The 15926-nt window shown below is 46.4% G+C and overlaps 6 protein-coding genes across 6 annotated transcripts; 5 read left to right on the top strand and 1 right to left on the bottom strand.

Moving 5' to 3' along the window:
- Positions 1-44: 44 nt before the first annotated feature.
- Positions 45-2125, top strand: AGABI2DRAFT_79769 (hypothetical protein; the record flags this gene model as incomplete). The annotated part of the gene is made up of 4 exons (XM_006457364.1): positions 45-155; positions 223-303; positions 355-437; positions 490-2125. The coding sequence occupies 4 exons, from the start codon at positions 45-47 to the stop codon at positions 2123-2125; spliced, it is 1911 nt and encodes a 636-aa protein (XP_006457427.1).
- An 805-nt stretch (positions 2126-2930) lies between these two features.
- AGABI2DRAFT_123293 (hypothetical protein) lies at positions 2931-5295 on the top strand (the record flags this gene model as incomplete). The annotated part of the gene is made up of 16 exons (XM_006457363.1): positions 2931-2998; positions 3051-3104; positions 3164-3177; positions 3225-3301; positions 3353-3476; positions 3532-3635; positions 3683-3733; positions 3792-3821; positions 3873-3932; positions 3992-4088; positions 4139-4369; positions 4466-4629; positions 4679-4868; positions 4925-5037; positions 5090-5184; positions 5247-5295. The coding sequence occupies 16 exons, from the start codon at positions 2931-2933 to the stop codon at positions 5293-5295; spliced, it is 1521 nt and encodes a 506-aa protein (XP_006457426.1).
- Positions 5296-5950: 655 nt separating this feature from the next.
- Positions 5951-6414, top strand: AGABI2DRAFT_123292 (hypothetical protein; the record flags this gene model as incomplete). The annotated part of the gene is made up of 4 exons (XM_006457362.1): positions 5951-5993; positions 6056-6116; positions 6176-6258; positions 6299-6414. 4 exons carry the CDS (start codon positions 5951-5953, stop codon positions 6412-6414), a joined length of 303 nt encoding a protein of 100 aa, XP_006457425.1.
- Positions 6415-7382: 968 nt separating this feature from the next.
- On the top strand, positions 7383-8373 carry AGABI2DRAFT_181636 (hypothetical protein; the record flags this gene model as incomplete). The annotated part of the gene is made up of 3 exons (XM_006457361.1): positions 7383-7607; positions 7666-7897; positions 7950-8373. The coding sequence occupies 3 exons, from the start codon at positions 7383-7385 to the stop codon at positions 8249-8251; spliced, it is 759 nt and encodes a 252-aa protein (XP_006457424.1). The 3' UTR covers positions 8252-8373.
- Positions 8374-9783: 1410 nt separating this feature from the next.
- On the top strand, positions 9784-12219 carry AGABI2DRAFT_196129 (hypothetical protein). Its single transcript, XM_006457360.1, has 17 exons — positions 9784-9858; positions 9906-9959; positions 10015-10028; positions 10077-10153; positions 10202-10325; positions 10382-10485; positions 10533-10583; positions 10637-10666; positions 10718-10777; positions 10836-10932; positions 10984-11194; positions 11252-11262; positions 11312-11475; positions 11530-11719; positions 11777-11889; positions 11943-12037; positions 12100-12219. The coding sequence occupies exons 1-17, from the start codon at positions 9791-9793 to the stop codon at positions 12146-12148; spliced, it is 1512 nt and encodes a 503-aa protein (XP_006457423.1). The 5' UTR covers positions 9784-9790; the 3' UTR covers positions 12149-12219.
- A 1729-nt stretch (positions 12220-13948) lies between these two features.
- AGABI2DRAFT_79655 (hypothetical protein) lies at positions 13949-15345 on the bottom strand (the record flags this gene model as incomplete). The annotated part of the gene is made up of 2 exons (XM_006457359.1): positions 13949-14775; positions 14835-15345. The coding sequence occupies 2 exons, from the start codon at positions 15343-15345 to the stop codon at positions 13949-13951; spliced, it is 1338 nt and encodes a 445-aa protein (XP_006457422.1).
- Positions 15346-15926: the final 581 nt, after the last annotated feature.

Raw genomic sequence — 15926 nt, 5'->3', positions numbered from 1 at the left:
ATAATGGTCGAAAGGGCCGAAAAATGTTTGCTCGTAGACCCGACATGAGCTCGACGCCCCGCACGCCCAACGGCCGCCCCGAGCCGAGCGCAGAGCTGACCACGCTGCCCCCCGTCATCGGCATCAACCTCGGCAACTCCTACGCGTCAATAGCCGTCTTCACAAAAGTGCGCCATCGCCATTCACTTTTTTTTTTTTACGGTTGCTGATCCTGGAATCCAGGAAGGGCTTGCAGAGTGCATCGCTAATGAAGATGGCGAACGTCAGATTGCGTGTGCCATCTCGTTCCACGGAGAAGAAATGGTAAACTAGGTTTTTTTGAGGATCTTCTTCTTTGACTGATCCTTCGATCAGTACATAGGCAATCAGGCCAAGGTCCAACTCGTCAAAAATTCTCAAAATACTATCACTGGATTCAGGAATATTCTTGGCAAAAAGTGGGTTTACTCCCCACATTACCACATTCACTCGCTCATTTTTGTTCTATAGGTTCTCTGAAATACCCCAATCTGCTCTGAACATCTCTGCGCCCGTCATCCAACACCCAGATCTACCAGATGTTCCAGCCTACAAGGTCTCCGTCCTCCAACCCGCCCCTAGCCCGCTTCCCATTAGACCAGGCAACACGTCCAACTATAATACCCCTTCGGCTTCGAATATCCCTACGCCACGATCTGAACCCATGTCCGTAGATCGATACCTCACACCTGACGAGGTCACCACCATCTTCATTCGTTCACTTATCACATCTGCTGAGGCCTTCCTCGGCAAAAAAGTCAAAGATGCTGTCATCACCATTCCTTCCTGGTTCACAGACGCCCAACAAGCCGCATTAGAAAAAGCTGCTGCTGAAACAGGTGTGAACGTACTACAACTACTTGATGAAGCTGGTGCCGCCGCAACTACCACCACTGCAGAATCATGGGAGTCTTCCCTCTCTCCTGATCGTACGCAACTTTTAGTCGACGTTGGAGCGTCTTCGACGAGTATCACCGTCCTCTCTATCCGTTCCGGTCTCGCTCACGTACTCGCATCCTCGAATACACCTTCCGTTGGTGGCGATACCATCGACGATAAGCTAATCAAACATTTCTCTTCCGAATTCACAAAAAAAACCAAAATCCCGCTTACAGTCATACCAGCCACCGATATTCAAGATAAACGCGCAGAAGCCAAACTCCGTCTCGCACTTGAACATACAAAACGTACCATCAGTGCATCACCAGGAGCTGCGACATGCTCAATTGAATCATTGAAAGACGGTGTTGATTATACCGGCTCGATTAATCGTATGCGATTCGACCTTGTCGCAAGACCCGTATATGTTTCCATAGGAAACGCCATAATCTCCCTTCTTGAATCCAATTCCATCGATTCACATGACATTGATGAAATCATCTATTTGGGTGGAAGTACTTCGCTTCCGGGGTTGGATGAGTATATCTGTTTATCGTGTGGGTTTCGTGAAGAGGTCGAAACGCCTTTTACGCGTGGGACAGTTGTGGGTGGTGGGATTGGTGATCCAACGACTATTTTGGCTAGAGGATGTGCGGTACAAGCTCATCTCATATCATCCATCATCGAAGAAGAAGATCTTAAATCGGCGTTTACCAGTAAAACTTCAAAAGCGGGTGATGTCAATGTGACAGTTCGAACTTTGGGTGTTTTGTTACCGAATTCGAATCAAGACGAGTTGGGAGGGATGTGGGTACCGGTTGTAAAGAAAGAGACGGCGCTTCCGGCTAGGAGAACGGTTCGGGTTGATGTAGAGTTGTCGGAATCGAATAAAGTGGCGATGGAGGTATGGGAAGTTAAAGAAGGTATCCGAATCGAAAAAACCAAACCTCCGAAAGCCGACTACACCGACTCAGAAGACGACGAAGAGGAAGAAGAGGAAATCGAAGTCAAGCATCAAACGCTTACCAAAGAAACCTTTTTAGGTGTCATCCAATTTGAAGCGAAAGCGGGTATAAAAGTGAAGGGTAAATCGGAGTATGCGGGAAAGATTTTGACTTCGGTGGATGTGAGGTTTGTAGTGGGTGTGGATATGGGGTTGAAGGTGGTTGTGAAGGAAGTTGGGGAGGGGGGTGTGGATGTGAATTTTGAAGTGCCTGGGTTGGCTTAGAGGGTATTTTTTTTTCCTTCTTATTTTAGGGCTATGTTGTGTAGCACACTAATAGCTTTCGTCGTTTTTTCTTCTTTGTGTCATCATGATGTGAACGCGTACAGTTGTTTATCCGGTTGATGTTGGTGTGATACGGTTTTGGCGGTTCCCTCACCACAGAATTTTGCCCCGGCGCGATCTAGTCGCCCTAGGGGACTAACTAACTCCAAAGAGCTGAAACTAAGTTGGTCTGTGATAGAACCCTAATATAACAAAAAGCCTGGATACGTAGCAGAACTGATGCCGTACCCAGTCTATAAGTAGATTAAGCACTGAGGCTCCTATTGACCAGTTTACTACGTCCGCCGAGGCCGAGTGTGTGTTCGTATTTGGTCAAGTTTGGTTTATTAACCAATCATCTTACGCGTATTATGGCGTCTTTTTATAACTGTCTGCTGCGTATATGATTTCTAAGGAACAGTCGCGTTCTCTTGTGGTCCTCACTACCTAGAACTGAGGTCTCAGAGGTCTCTCTATCACGGTTTCTTAAGTTCTTACCTTTTCCGGAGGTCCTTTTCAAAGCAAATCACAATCGGCTTATTGATGAACGAGATACAGCGTGGGTGGGTATAGATTTTGAACTTGCCGACCGTCCACGAATGCATCGGCTGTTGGGGAAACGTATTATCAAGATGGTGTGGTGGTATTGATGCGGTACGTATACTTACTACTGCATTCATTCGACTTACAAATCTGTTCGGATGGTTTCCCGCTGCATATATATATGAAAGGTAATGCCCATTCATATTAGTTTCACGTTCAAGACATGCCTCAAACTTACACTCACACCTTCGACACCCCTGTTTACAAGGGCTCTGTTACGATAAATACAGGGTACGCATCGTCGATTCATTCGTTTGGATCTCTTTTTTTGAGATGTGCATAGGTTATTCATTGGTGGACAATGGGTAGACCCTGTTGACGGTGGAGACCGCATTGAGTGAGTGCGACGATTTTCAATCTGGTTGGTTAGGGACTAACTTTCTCGACCATCTTCAGTGTTATTGATCCTTGTATGCGCAGCAAATCTTCCAAATCTCTTTGCTGATCTTTGGTACAGGCACCGGCAAAGTCATCACGTCCGTCGCAGCAGGAACCTCAAAAGATGTTGACATCGCGGTAGCTGCCGCTGAAAAGGTTCCATATATTGTCACCTGATTAATCGCAGTAAAGTAATTGTCCCAACAGGCCTACAAGACCTCATGGGGCTTGAAGGTGCCCGGATCTGAGCGCGGCAAATTAATGGCGAAATTGGCTGATCTAGTTGAACAACATGCTGACGAACTAGCGGCGCTGGAGGCCTTGAACGGTGGTTAGTATAATATGTTGTTTCCTGGCTGGTCAATACTGATGCCTGTTTATTCCAGGGAAGCCCTTTTACATGGCAAAGTTTGGTGATATCGCCTTAGTAATAAAGGCACTGAGATATTATGCTGGCTGGGCAGACAAGATCCATGGCAAGACAATCGAGGTCAGTTCATTTCGAGTGAATTGAGCTTTCCAAACTGACTTGGACAGACTAATGAGAACAAGATGGCCTACACAAGGCATGAGCCGTACGGTGTTGTTGTACGCGTCGCGTCATTGCCATCTGTGGCTGGAAAATATTAACCTCTTTGCCTAATAGGGAGCAATCACGCCCTGGAACGCCCCCCTCGTGAGCAATCGTTCATGCTAAATTCCTTACAATGTCTCTAAGTCCTTGTAGGGGTCTATAGGTATGAAGCTTACGCCCCTGTTGGCCACTGGGAATGTGGCAGTTCTTAAGGTAGAATTCCAAACATTGATACAAAACGAGAAGCGATTTTCTAATCGGTACAAATCTAGCCTTCCGAATTCACTCCATTTACTGCCCTGTTCTTCGCGAACCTCATCAACGAGGCCGGCTTCCCCCCTGGTACAGTGAATATTATCAATGGTTATGGTGAGAATCGAATAAGAGTCATAGAAGACTTATTGACCGCAGAGGATCAGGTAACACCGTCGGAGGGGCTATCGCAATGCATCCTTCCATCAGGGCGATTGGGTTCACCGGAAGTATTGTGACAGGACGCAAAATCCTCAAAGCATCAGCCGAGTCAAATCTGAAAAAGGTCGCGCTGGAGCTTGGTGGGAAGAGTCCTGCCGTTATTTTTGATGATGCCGATCTTGAAGAAGCTATCAAGGCCGCAAGCATCGCACTTTCGTGCGTTTATACTTGTGCAGGTGAAGGCATATACTAACACGGCAATCTGCTTTGTAGCTATAACATGGGCAAGTGATAAATCTTTAATAGACGGAACACGCTTTAACAATGAACAGGTCAGTCTTGTGTTGCTGGGTCACGTATTTACGTGCAAGAAGGAGTCTACGATAAGTTCTTGCAAGGATTCAAAAAAATAGCTGAAGATCTGGCTGCTGCGACGGGCGGTCCATTCGAGCCGGGAGTCCAGCATGGACCTCAGATTTCCAGTCTTCAATTCGAGGTGAGACGGAAATTGAACCATAGTACCAGAGCTGACTCGGATATGATAGCGTGTCATGGGATATATTAATTCCGGAAAGGCCGAGGGTGCGAAGGTCCTCGTTGGAGGCGAAAGACATGGCGATACTGGCTACTTCATCAAGCCAACAGTCTTTACTGACGCGATGGCAGATATGAAGATCATAAAGGAGGAGATCTTTGGACCTGTTTGCTCTATTGTCAAATTCAAGACCGAAGAAGGTAAGCGTTCCATATCTTGCCGAGAGACCGCTCGCAGTAACTTTCATTTTTGGCAGAGGTTACTGAATGGGCAAACAACACAACGTATGGGCTTGCTGCCTATGTTATGACTAAGAATGTAGCTCGTGCTATTAGGATGGCGAGTAACATTGAAGCGGGGACCATCTGGGTGAGTTTATTTCTAACTCGTAATATCGAGAATGGATTTTCATGACATTCAGGTTAATTCTGGGCCGGTCGGTGACGTGGGTGTTCCTTTTGGTGGTTATAAGCAATCGGGTATGGGTAGAGAACTTGGTCAGTATGCTCTTGATGCGTGCGTAGTTGGTGTCATTTGGTCTATCGAAGCTATCACGCTGACAAGATTCGCGTTTGTAGATACACCCAGGTTAAAGCTGTTCATATTAACATTGGTCAGAGACTGTAACGATGATTTGAATATGCGATATTGTATAATATTGATGATTACTCGTACGCCCATTCTTTTTGTTTCAAAAAGTTCAGCAGCATCGATAGCGCATTGGGACGTGAACCTCACCTCTGAAACAGACGTTTGATGGGTAAGGTACGTAAAATAGTGACTCATCGAAAAGTATGACAACAAGGTTTCCTTCTTCTTTTCACTTCATCTTGCTTCACTGCCTCGTAACTCATATACCACTGGTAAGTCCAATATTTAGTCCTCATCAGACGAGACTCATGCAACTCATCTTGTTTCTGTATACAAGCTCTACTCAGAATTCGCAAGCCTTGTATATATACTTGGGCCCAGCGGCAAAATTGGTTTACTCATGATTAATCAAAATCATTCCACTCTCAAAGTCTCTTCCTCGCGTGGCTGGATCCGCTTGCTACGTCACTAGTCTATGACGCTGGACACATTAATATGCGTTCCGAAATAAATGTGGCTGACTGGTGGTAGCTCCAGTTTGAGACATAATGCGGCGGGATACCACTAGACGCCTATAAAAACCTTTCTGGTAGCGGGTCTTTGGTTCTTCATTCCTCTCCTTCGAACTCTCACTTGCCACGGACACTCGAAGGCGCAGTAATGCCCACTTGCGAGTGCTTCGATGTGATCGATGTTCGATTTCGGTGATAGGGCTAGAGCTCCCCTGTCGAGCAGTATGTCCTCTTTCCTCGCCGCGTAATATCTTATCGACTGACTTTGATCACTTGGTTGTTAGAAGCTCGTCAATGGGTAGAAGCTCGTGATTGGTGGTCTCATTCTGTGTTGTTGACCAATGCGTACGTCTCCTTTTTTGTCTCTGTTAAGTTTGCATTGGCTGACGCGCTTTCAACCATAGTTGCGCAAATAAACCCCCGGGTGGCAAAGTCCACCCCCCAGCGAGCGGCGGTTTCACCTTTTCTTGTCGGCATCGACCAACCTGTACGTTTATCTCAGCCCTCCTCATTCGCTATATCGGTAGTTAAATGCGCTTTGAAGCCTGCAGGGGTCATGCCGGCGTTTTTGACCACCACACAAACCATCGAGGGAGATTTTTCACTTGGCACCTCTGGTGGTAGTTCCGAGGAGGTGCTGTAGCGGGGCTGGCGTATGGTAGCTGTACGCCTTTCTTGCTTTTTGAAATCCCTTGTTCAAGTCACTGACTGGATAAACAAGGGGATGTCTCGGCGGTACGGCCAGCTCTACATTTTACAGTCGATCATCTATCAAGAACATATAGTAAGTCGTCTGTTGATTGCTTGGATGTGTTCGCTGACTCGGATGGATTTTGATTATCGCTTAGATGATCAGGTAAGCTTTTCTTTATTGGCGTTTGGTTATTGGGGAACTGTTGTTTTGGGTTTTGTGACACGGTGTATTGGTCTTGTAGTAGCTAGACGAGGATTCGCGTAGGTAGATGAGTTGTAGAACAAAGGACTCTGACTCGGATTGTAGAATGATAGTTGTTAGTAATGATAGTGTTCGAACTCTGAATACGTAGTTAGTTGTGTTGGCAAATCCTCGTTGTATCTAAAATACCCTCTTATTCATGACTCTGATTCGCAAAACTTGTTACAATCTACCTATCTTACTTGATGTCGAGTCGTCACCTTCTCGAACCGACCTTACCTTCAGTACAACGCTGAGTCTGTCAAATGAGTTTATTGGTGGATTTCTAGTTAATAATAGGTGTGAATATGTGTGCCCCACATGTAATTGAATGCCGAGCTCCACGAACCTCGTGGCGCTCGGCACAAGGTACAGCCCTGAAACATTATTGATGGGCACAGCAAAAGCTAATTTTTCAAAGGAAGCTGATGAACGTTGTTTGAAGGGGAGAAAATGAATACTACCTGATTTGACCGGTTTATTATTCCCAGTCGAAGTCAGGCCAAACAGTTGTAGTCGTTGTAATATTCAAACAGAGGTAGCTAGGGGTTTCAAGCTGCCCCCGTGACAAATCGGCTACTGTTTTTTCGGTCACGAGCGCATCATTGGCTTATATTGCAAACGCCGAACACATATATGAACGGTGAAACATATGCCGCGAACATCATCGTCGTCGCATGTTCAGCCACAAATTGTTCAAGCGCAACATCTTCTCCTACCTCCCTCCTTGGGCGAGTCGATGGTTCGGCTATCGTGACGTTCATCCTCCGCCACGTCCAGTTTATATCATTTGGCTGTGGTCCTGGATAGGAGCTTTCTGCGGTATTGCCCTCATTCAGGCCGTCTTTGAGCAAGCCCAATATTTCGTCAGGCGGGGGGTTCCTGGGATAGTGGCTAGCTATGTGAGTTCCTTTTTGTGCGTTTGTTTGATTTTTATCTCATTCTCTGTCTATTGTACAGGGTGCTTCGGCGGTTTTGATATATGGTGCGATCGATGCGCCATTGGCGCAGCCGAGAGCGTTGTTTGGCGGGCATTTCTTCGGCGCACTCACAGGTGTCATCGTCGCGAAGTTGTTCGGCTTACTGCCAACGGAGGAACGATTCCAAGAACTTTCGTGGTTGGCAGGATCTATTGCCTGTGCGACTGCAATAGTGGTGATGCAGATGACTAAAACTACACACCCGCCGGCAGGTGAGTGACCTACTACAACTAAACACGGCTAGCAATATTTAAACTGTACCAGGTGCAACTGCGCTTCTTGCCGTTGTAAACCAGGAAATTCGTGACATGGGATGGTACTACCTGGCCATCATTCTTCTTACTTCCACGCTGGCATTTGTCGTTGCGTTACTGGTCAACAACATCCAGAGAAGATACCCGGTATTCTGGTACACTCCTGCTGTTCCAGCCCATCTTCGACCTCCCGAGGATTTGCAACCTAACTCTTCCTCTGACCAACCAATCGAATCCTCACCTGATACTCGAACCCCCAGCCTTATGATCGAGCCCAAGAACTTCGTCTCTGATGCAGGCTCTACTGTGTAGTTTCGGTGTTATTATAATTTGTCTATTCCGTGACGAGCGATGAGCGTTGTAATTTGTTACTGACAGGTCTCGAGTCTCGACAATGGTGATGACGATCCCAATAATAAACATCATAAATCTCCTTTTCATCTGTCTGACTTGGAAACTTGCGTCGAAGATAGATACATCCCGAAATAGCACCCGGGTTAAATTAAGATCTTCTCAGCTGCACCGTTGGAAGAGGGTTGGTGACCGCTAATCTCACAAAAAGTACCCAACTCTGCGAAGCAAGAGGAGGGAATTCTGTTACGAATCTGCTTGTAGTTGTCGAGGTGATCAAGAGAAAACGTGGGCTTGTTCTACAGTTTTCATGTCTTGGCAGCATGAGGGCCTGCAGCAAGATCTGCAAGATGAGCTCGTGAATCTCTTCGTGAGCGTAGTCACAGTCACAAAGGTAACGCCTCTTTCCTTCGTGCCCGCTTCATCTGGGCGGGACGTGTCGCAGCTCTTCTTCACTATCTCTGCTTGTGAATAATTCATTCGATTTACAAGACCCAAGCGTTGTGCTGTCTTAAGTCAACGAGAGCTGTGAACTGGCTCATCTCGCTTCGAACCTCACCACAGGTGACTGTTTCGAAAACTTCCATCTGTCAAGATCAAGCCATGAATTCCCCGACTGCGTGGTCTCCTGAACTGGACTAACTGTTTGCATAGATGCTGATTTTCTGGCACTCGGCCACAACCAAAACTCCTGGAAAATTGTGAGTCGTTTCAACCAAGCTTAATGCGAAATCGCCCAAGCTAACCTGCGCCTAGGTTCGATCTGAGTTTGATCAGCTACTGCTCAACCATGCCCGTACGTCGGGTGCCGCAATATATGAATAAACCAAAGTAGATGCCAAGTTCAATTTGACCCCTCGTCTTGTTGAATCTCTGGGTCTGTACAACAGATCTCTATCAATGCCAATCTCCGCGTCAACCAACTTCCTACATGCGTTACTCTGCGTGGAATCCCTCACGGAACCCCCGTAAGCGGTCATCCCGCCGCGTAGGCCCCGCCGCATGTCACGTGAGCCCGCGTCGGGTTGCCCTTTCTGGAATCTGGCCCGCCCCAATCCCGTATCGATGCCGCGCGAGGGCTACTCGAATTTGCCGTAGCCCTTCGTCCATATTTCATTAAATCCAAGCTTCGCGTCATTCATACAGACGCACACACGCGGACCGCCCGAGAACTCAGTCTCATACATATCACCGTGTCTTCGATCAACTTGAGAAACTAATTCTACAGTAAGTACTCGCATATGATAATCGTATTGGCGTCGAACCTTCGCTTTGACATTACTCACTTTCGGCGGCCGAGATACCAAGCAACGATGACATAAATGAGGAGTAGGTGGGTACCTGAGAAGCTTTAAAAATGGATGAAGATGCGTGGAACTTCGACTGTCAAACCTGCCGAGCGCCCACGAATCCAGCCCAATGGCTGTGGGAAGAAAGATTATCAACGCCTATAAATTAACAGGTTCCTCTAGATGTCATTTGTGCTAATTTCACATTCACATGCCGCAAACTTACACTCACACCTTCGACACGCCCGTTTACAAGGGCTCCGTTACATTCAATACAGGGTAAGCTTCTTGGAACATTTGCGAGGGCAACTCTTAGATATATGCAGGTTATTCATTGATGGTCAGTGGGTAGACCCAGTTGACGGCGGAGACCGCATTGAGTGAGTGTGAAGACCTTCAACCTGCTTGGGGACTAACTTACTTGGTCATTTCCAGTGTTGTCGATCCTTGTAAGCGAAGTGGATTCTTCAAGTTTCTTTGTTGATCCATTTGTATAGGCACTGGCAAGGTCATCACAACCGTCGCTGCAGGAACCTCAAAAGATGTTGACATCGCAGTAGCTGCCGCTGAAAAGGTTCGGAAACTTACCGTCTACTAAATCATATCTAACTTCTCACCGCAGGCTTACAAAACCTCGTGGGGTTTGAAGGTGCCCGGTGTCGAGCGCGGAAAATTACTGGGAAAATTGGCCGATTTAGTTGAAAAGCATTCCGATGAACTAGCGGCACTTGAGGCCTTGAATGTCGGTCAGTACACAACCTTTCGGCTTCTGGGTCGTCGATATTGATGTCTATATATCCAGGAAAGCACTTTCACGTGGCAAAGATGGCTGATATACCATTGGCAGTAAATGCACTGAGATATTATGCAGGTTGGGCTGATAAGGTCCATGGCAAGACAATCGAGGTTAGTTCATTTCGAATACATAGTGTTTTCTAAGCTGACTTGTACAGACAACTGAGAATAAGATGGCCTACACGCGGCATGAGCCATACGGCGTTGTTGTACGTGTCGCGCCATTGGCACTGTGCTGGAAACTGTTAACCTTGTTCTCTAGGGAGCAATTACGCCTTGGAACTTCCCTCTCGTGAGCGAATTTAAAGACTGAATTGCTTTCGGCGTGCCTCAGCTTCCATAGGGAACTGTATCCTTCAAGATTGCACCCATGTTGGCCACTGGCAATGTTGTCATCCTTAAGGTAAATTTTCAAACATTCCCTTCAAGACACGAAGGGCGAACTTTCTGATGATGCAAAGCCTTCCGAAATCACTCCATTCACTGCGCTATACCTCGCGAGCCTCATCAACACAGCCGGCTTTCCCCCCGGTACAGTGAATATTATCAATGGTTATGGTGAGAATGCAAATGAGAGTTTATGGAAGCGTTACTGAGATGGAAGAACAGGGAACACCGTCGGAGAGGCGATCTCAAGGCATTCATCAATCAGGGCCATTGGGTTTACAGGAAGCACCCTGACAGGACGCAAGATCCTCAAAGCCTCGGCCGAGTCGAATCTGAAAAAGGTCACGCTGGAGCTTGGTGGGAAGAGCCCTACCATCGTTTTTGATGATGCCAACCTTGAACAAGCTATCAAGTGGGCAAGCATGGGAATTTTGTGCGTCTATTTTTGTGCAGGTGAAGGGGTACGCTGACACGATTGTCTATCTGGTAGCTTCAACATGGGTACGTAGTAAATATTTGATACGTGGGGACATGGTTTAACATTGAACAGGTCAGGCGTGTGTCGCAGGATCGCGCATTTACGTGCAAGAAAAAATCTATGACCAGTTCTTGAAAGGATTCACGAAGACAGCTGAGGTTCTGGCTGGTGCGACGGGAGGCCCATTTGAGCCTGGAGTTCAGCACGGACCTCAAGTGTCTAATCTTCAATTCGAGGTGAGGCAGAGGCGTAGCAGCAACAGCGTCACAGCTGACTTTCAGATTTCATAGCGTGTTATGGGATATATCAAATCTGGGAAGAGCGAGGGTGCGAAAGTCCTGATTGGAGGCGAAAGACATGGAGATACTGGCTATTTTATTAAACCAACAGTCTTTACTGAGGCCAAGCCGGATATGAAAATTATGCAGGAGGAAATTTTTGGACCTGTTTGTTCTGTCGTCAAGTTCAAGACCGAAGAAGGTAAGCGTTGCATTTCTTGCCGGGTTAACGCTCACAATAATTTCCTGTTCTTGGCAGAGGTTACTGAATGGGCAAACAACACAACGTACGGGCTTGCTGCCAGTATCTTGACTGAGAATGTAGCTCGCGCTATCAGGATGGCGAGTAACATCGAAGCTGGGTCTATCTCTGTGAGTTCATGTTCAGATTGTAAACTCAAGAACGAGATTTTCATGTCGTGCAGATTAATTCTGGACCGAGTGCTGAACCGAATGTTCCTTTCGGTGGTTATAAGCAGTCAGGCATTGGCAGGGAACTTGGCCAGTATGCTCTTGATACGTGCGTACTTGATGTCATTTCGTTTATCCACACTATCATGCTGATGAGATTCATGTTCGTAGATACACCCAGGTTAAGGCTGTTCACATTAACCTTGGTCAGAAACTGTGAAATGATTTTGGATGTGTGGTGTCGTATAATATGTTTTGATGATGCAAATATGGCGATTGTTTTGGCTCCTGTCTATGGGACAGTGTGAAAAGTTCGTCACTATCCCCCGCACATCGGAATACCAGTTATATTCCGGTCGGTTCGCACCACGGTCCTTGGCGTCTTTCGATTCCCTCGTTACATCACTCTGTTGATGATAAAAAACTCTGATAGTCCTGGCGAGAAGTCTACCTTGAATACCTTGAGGGAAGGACGACAATTTCGACCGTGAGGTTTTTTTGGCCCTATGAGGTGAACCCCGCCTTTAAAACGGACATGTGATGAGTACTTAAGAAGGTGACTCATCGATAAGTGTGAAAACCAAGGTCTCCTTCTTCCCTTCATTTTACCTTACCTGCCCCGCAAATCTCATAAGAGCGAATATCCAATGCGACTCCTTACCTTACTATGTCTGTAAGGAGACAAATCCCTATCGATGCCAACGCACAGTTATTGTGCGTAAAGTCAACATTTATCATCCACTCCCACGAGCTTGCGCTTGTCGCATGAAAGAATTCGTTTAGGACTATGTGGCTAGCGGAGCGTCGTTGGCAGCTCCGCTCATTCACGTCTATGGACGTGACGCGCGTGGCATGGCACACGAGGGGTTTTGTCGACTATATGGGTGCAACATATTATTTTATAAATTGATTTTAAACTCGGGATGATTGAGGGAACCGTGGTAACAGGTATTCGGAAAGCATGAGCGGTACCGGTCTCAATGTATCCCAAAGAAGATCCTTTGAATTTTCCTTGCCTACTTATATAAAGAAAGAGGTTAACACAATACAGAGGATATTAATTGAGATGCAAAGATAACTGATTATTGTAACTTGTGCTTTCAGGACGCAGAAACGAAACCATTGTAATCAGGTTGATGAAATTCGTGGTCGTAGACACACTTAGGTCAAGGCTGTTCATATTGACCTTGATCAGAAACCGTGAAATGGGTTTGGATCTGTGGTGTCGAAAAATATCTTTTGGGCTCCTGTCTATGAGAAAGGGAGAAAAGTCTACCTTGAGAGAAGGTCGACAAACTCGACCGTAGGATCTTTTTGACCCATGACGTGAATCTCATCTTTGATTAAATAGACGTTTGATGAGTACTTAAGAAGGAAACTCATGATCATCGATAAGTGTGATAACCTAGGTCTCCTTCTTCCCTTCATCTTGCCTCACCTGCCCTGCAACTCTCATAGCGCTGATGAGTCCATATAATCATCGATAGAGACACTTCCTCTTGTTTGATCCTTGTGTCTGTAAGTGGATAAATCCCTATCGGTGCCAACGCACAGTTCTTGTGCGTGACGTCCGCCTCTTTCATCCACTCCCACGAGCTTGCATTTGTCGCATGAAAATTTTCGTTGGGAAATATGTGGACAGCGGAGTATCGTTGACACTCCGCTCACTTGCGTCCTTGATAATCAAGAACGCGACATGGCACACGAGGGGTTTTGTCGACTATACGGGCGCAATATTGATGAAGACTGGTTATTATGTAGTATACCATCACCAGTCATTTGATTGTTTTATGGATTCGTTTCTTATGCCCGGGATGACATCGATGACAGGGAACCGTTACGGTCAACAACTACGAGGAAAGCATTAGCGGCCTCAATGTATCCCAAAGAAGATTCCCTTGCCTACTATCGAGAAAGAGGTTAACACAATACAGTTGATTGAGATACAAAGATAACTGATTACTGTAACTCATACTTTCAGGACACAAAAACGAAACCTTTGTCATAAATAAGTATGACATTAAAGCGGTTTCAATCTGTTCAGCATTTCAATGTCGTGTGCAAGTTGCATAATAGATTCCTGTCCCACCCCTTGAGGCCAACCAATTTCCACGTTCAAATCAGCGTCGTACCTCCCCTCTCCTGCCTTCCCACACTCGTCAAAATCAATCAACATCACCTCACCATCCATTCCATCCTCCTCCTCCATTATCATAATGTTGGGTCCACGAATATCACCGTGAACAATGTTTTCAGAATGAAGTACTCTCAATGCTTCCTCCAACACGCTGTATTGAGAAGGTGTCACCCGTTCCCTGTATCCTAATCTTCTCCCGATAACCCTGTCCATTACGATTATCTGCCGCCCACCATACAATCGCTTGCCCACGTGGTGTAACTTCGGCGCATACCCTTCGTTAGCCAGCAATTGGTGTGCATCTTCATTATAAGTTGAAGCAAATTTGACAATGACTTGGCGGCCGTCTTCGAGCTCTGCTTCATATAGCAGCTTTGAGTCAAATAGTTGTGAACAGTATTTCCATCTCATCTCTGACTCATCTTCTCCGAAACTTGTGATGAATGGAAACTTAGAGATGACCTGTCGCATGTCGAGACCTTCATAATAGGATTTGAGCTCAGAGATGCCGGCTTCCAGTGCAGAAAACAATCGTATTGCCTTTGCCTCCCGGCGGCTGTCATGGAACGGAGCACCCCCAAACCAAATAAAATCTGTGAGGGGTTCTATTATGAATTTGTCGAGGTATATGGCGCCAGCGATCATGATCCAAGGGCCGGCGATAGCAATAAGGAAGCTGGGAAAATGACAAAATGGGACCATGGGTTCATCTAAGAGAGTTGTTTAACGAATGACATAAAATACTTGATAAGGTAATAAAACGTCGTACGCATTTTATCTGCCCAATATTTGCGATACGCGAGGCCTGCTTGATTATAGGGATCTGCGTTCCCTGTCCCGATTTCATTTTTCATCTCTACGATTGCCAGAAATGCCTCAAACTTGCCGCAGGATGTCGTAATAGTACCTTCGCTGGAGTCATCTGACTGCCACATTGCTACATCAATGGGATATCCCAGGATACTCTCCATCAAAGGCATAATTGTGTCTGACCGGGATGGTTCATCCCCATAAATGTTCGCGAAGCTTGTTAAAAGCTTGGCCACGTTTTCGTAAGTAACGGAGGCATGTGGATGAGGGGGATCTCGGCGGTTCAGGTGAGTGTGGAAAGTATTGAAAGCGTCATGGTATAGGCCGACTGGAACCCCGAAATTCTCGGCTGGGCGGCCATTGTAGATCGGATTTTTCTCTTGATGCTTCAGAAATGACGTTACATATGCACCTTTCGAAGGAGAAGGTTCCTTTTCGGCATCTCTGAAGACCTGTAATCGTCCTAACATACATTGGTTGGGCAACAGCGTGACATTGAAATACTACCTGATGCTCACTGTCTTGGGAGGATGCCAGGCTACTATCTGATTGGTACATATCAGAACAGGACAGGCACATTCCGCGAGGTAGATAAAACGAACCGGAATCAGTTGTTCTACTGTCGCTTTCTGCCGCGGGGACGCCTTGTGAGTATGATACCGCGTACAAGAAATGCATACGTACCAGGAATCTGCACGATCAACATCTCCTCGTCAAAGAGACACAGGCTCGCTATCGTTGCCAGGTCATCAAGCACAATGGCCGTATCGTTATTAAAGTTGATCGACTCGGGCTCTTCACTGGTGAACAAGTGTGGGTTAGTGCGCCGCCACACAATAAGTTTTCCGGCATCAACTCGACGCATGTTGTTTGGCCAATATTTTTTGACCGCTGTCTTAAAGTCTGCGACTAGGTACGCGGGCAACACTGAAGTCCCGATGTAGTTTTTCTCGCAATCGACAAGGATGAACGGAATTTGGTACTCGGTGATGAGACATATTACACCTGGGAAAATGGGTCAAGGATGATCAAGAGAGAAAATTGAGAACGG

The sequence above is a fragment of the Agaricus bisporus genome, assembly GCF_000300575.1.
Source record: "Agaricus bisporus var. bisporus H97 unplaced genomic scaffold AGABI2scaffold_17, whole genome shotgun sequence".
Lineage (NCBI taxonomy): Eukaryota > Fungi > Basidiomycota > Agaricomycetes > Agaricales > Agaricaceae > Agaricus > Agaricus bisporus.
The sequence above is the reverse complement of the archived record's forward strand: the minus strand, read 5'-3'. Positions and strand labels throughout refer to the sequence as shown.